General features: G+C 34.5%; 1 protein-coding gene across 3 annotated transcripts in view; it reads left to right on the top strand.

Moving 5' to 3' along the window:
• Positions 1-2,500, top strand: part of LOC133578061 (sodium-coupled neutral amino acid transporter 3-like) — a 157,242-nt gene that overhangs the window by 153,556 nt on the left and 1,186 nt on the right. For all 3 annotated transcript variants that reach the window (XM_061932206.2, XM_061932205.2, XM_061932204.2), the window contains one exon: positions 467-2,500. This exon is cut by the window's right edge and continues 1,186 nt beyond it. In XM_061932206.2, the coding sequence (XP_061788190.1) occupies positions 467-571 (105 nt within the window). In that variant the 3' untranslated portion in view covers positions 572-2,500. The remainder of the gene's footprint in view (positions 1-466) is intronic.

Below are 2,500 nucleotides of genomic sequence, written 5' to 3'. Positions count from 1 at the left end.
ATATATATATATATATATATATATATATATATATATATATATATATATATATATATATATATATATATATACACACACGTATGTACATCTATATATATACACTCATATATATATACATATACACACACAAAATCAATGAAAATCATGAATTAAAAAATGTTGTTTTCATTGTTCTCAAGATGTTGTTTCTTCCTCGACCCACATTCCAATTTATATTGTGTAGTTTTTATAAAACTATTTTGACACCAACCATAAAGCTAAAAGTCCAATGATACAAGATTTAATTTTTCTAAGAAATGTCTTGTTTTTTTAAATCCAAGTTTAAAATCAATGCATTTTTGCTTATATCACAGTAGGTTTGACACTAAAATAGTGACAAAATATGCAATGCAATTTTTCCACAAAACTTTCTTTTTCCTAAGCTGCTGATCCTAACACTGCCATTTTTTTCTGTTTGTATTTCCAGGCTGTCTGCTTTGCTGGGATCGGCTTCCTGTTTATGATCATGAGTCTCAGCTTTATCATTATTGACTGGACTTCAGGCACCAGCAAAGCCAGCAGTGGCCACTAAACACCTCCATATTTGATCGTAGTCTTCAACTTATTTGTAACAATTTAGTTACTATCGTCGTTGATAGTTTGACTTTGGCTCACATTCTATCTTGCACGGACAAGAATCCCACGGGAAGTTTCGGAAGACACTCTGCAAGTCCCTGCACAAGCATCTCCGTACTCTTAGCACACCTTTGGCAGAATGTTCCAGGTGAATAAAAATGTGGAGGTGAAACTATAGGAAGCTGCTCTCTTGACACGCCCGTCTGACATGCATATCCTCTAATGAGCACAAGCAAATATAAATGTTTTTTCCCCATCATCCATGTGGGCGTCCTCTAGAGAATTTGGCCTGTGTAAAAAGCACACCTTTCACCTGGTGACACAAAAACAAGCTGGAGAGAGCAAAACATGTTGTTAGCATTTTAGCAAACAACATAAGAGGAGTTATGATGCTAATTTGAAAATAATAGGAGTCATCAGCAACAAAGAAATTACAAGTATTTTTTTATTTCGCTGATATCGAAACAGTGGCAATTGTAATTGTTTTTGTTTAAAACGGGTCTGAAAAAAGAGAGGTTGTCCTGTGCATTCAGGATTGTCTTATATTCGGGTCAATACGGTCTTAGATTAAATAAACCTTTAAAGTTTGTTTTTTGTTTTTTGCTTGTACTGAAGACCTCAAGAAAATTACCTCTGTGTTCCTCCTGTTTGAATTTTTTTGTGTGCGTTATCTTTGACATGTATCACAGATGACCAGGAAAACAGGGTCCATTGCAGCGTTTTTTCCCCATTTTCCCAACAACATCAGTGTTGTGTCATTACTACAGTGGCCCACAATGGCAAACACATTGCATCATCCAAGGGCTCCAAAAATGATTCACAACACACACACAAACACCCTGAAACAAATGAGACAGGAACATGATGCATTAACACACACAAACCCTCCAAAAAAAAAAAAAACCAGCATGAGAGAAATGCTACAAGTTCAAGCTAGTAAGAAAACCGCCTTGACCAGAGAAGAACGTTGTCAGAATGAAAATTATTTTTTTTCCTGATATCTTTGTTTTACACTTGCCTTAGACATCAAGCTGTCAATAGAGTTGTCCCTCACCACATTTAAACAAATAATATTTTGCATATTTTTGTTTTCAATTTAGCTTTTTTTAAGTATAAAAATGATAAAAGAACTAAAATACCATGTTCAGTTTTGCGGCCACTAATTGGCTAAGCCTCTGGCAGCGTTACAACGTTGCAGGACTGGTAAACTCGTTTTCATTGACCACCACATCACAGTTATGGCTGCCCTCAAACTGGCTTGTAACATCAGTGAATATATATTTATATTCATGTAAAATCACCTTCAGATATTGTTGCATAATTGCCTATGCATTTGATTATGTTTTTTGTTTTGTTTACATACAAATGGATGGATAACTTTCTTAAAAATGAACACATTTAGTTTGGGGTTAGTATTTAAGAATGATTAAGTACTTAATTGGTGCGCATTATTTCCAGGCCACGTACATTATGGTGGCCTTGAGTTTGACACTTGCACTATATTGAATGAAAAGACTGTAAAAGTGACTATGTGGGAGTCATTTCATGTCAAGAGGGCTCTCATAATATTAGACATGTATTTGGAAGATAGTAAAACTATTTTTAAGCTCTAGCTATGGAAATAATAGGTTTATAAATAATCATTTCTACTTTGCCGAAATTCGCTTACCACGTTTAGGCTGGAAATCTATTGACAGCAGTACACAAGTGTTTACTGTACTGCTGTGAAATATTAAGACTTTCGTTTTGTTTATAGCATTTCTCCCATGCAGCTTTTTTTGGGAGGGAGAGAGATATTTTTTTTGGAGTTTGCAACAGTTTTTGGCTCGGATCCTGCAGAATTTGTTTTATGTTTTTGTTTGTGTGTGTGTGTTTTTTTTTTTTA

Source organism: Nerophis lumbriciformis, linkage group LG38, assembly GCF_033978685.3.
Source record: "Nerophis lumbriciformis linkage group LG38, RoL_Nlum_v2.1, whole genome shotgun sequence".
NCBI lineage: Eukaryota > Metazoa > Chordata > Actinopteri > Syngnathiformes > Syngnathidae > Nerophis > Nerophis lumbriciformis.
This window is presented reverse-complemented; position numbering and strand designations above follow the sequence as displayed.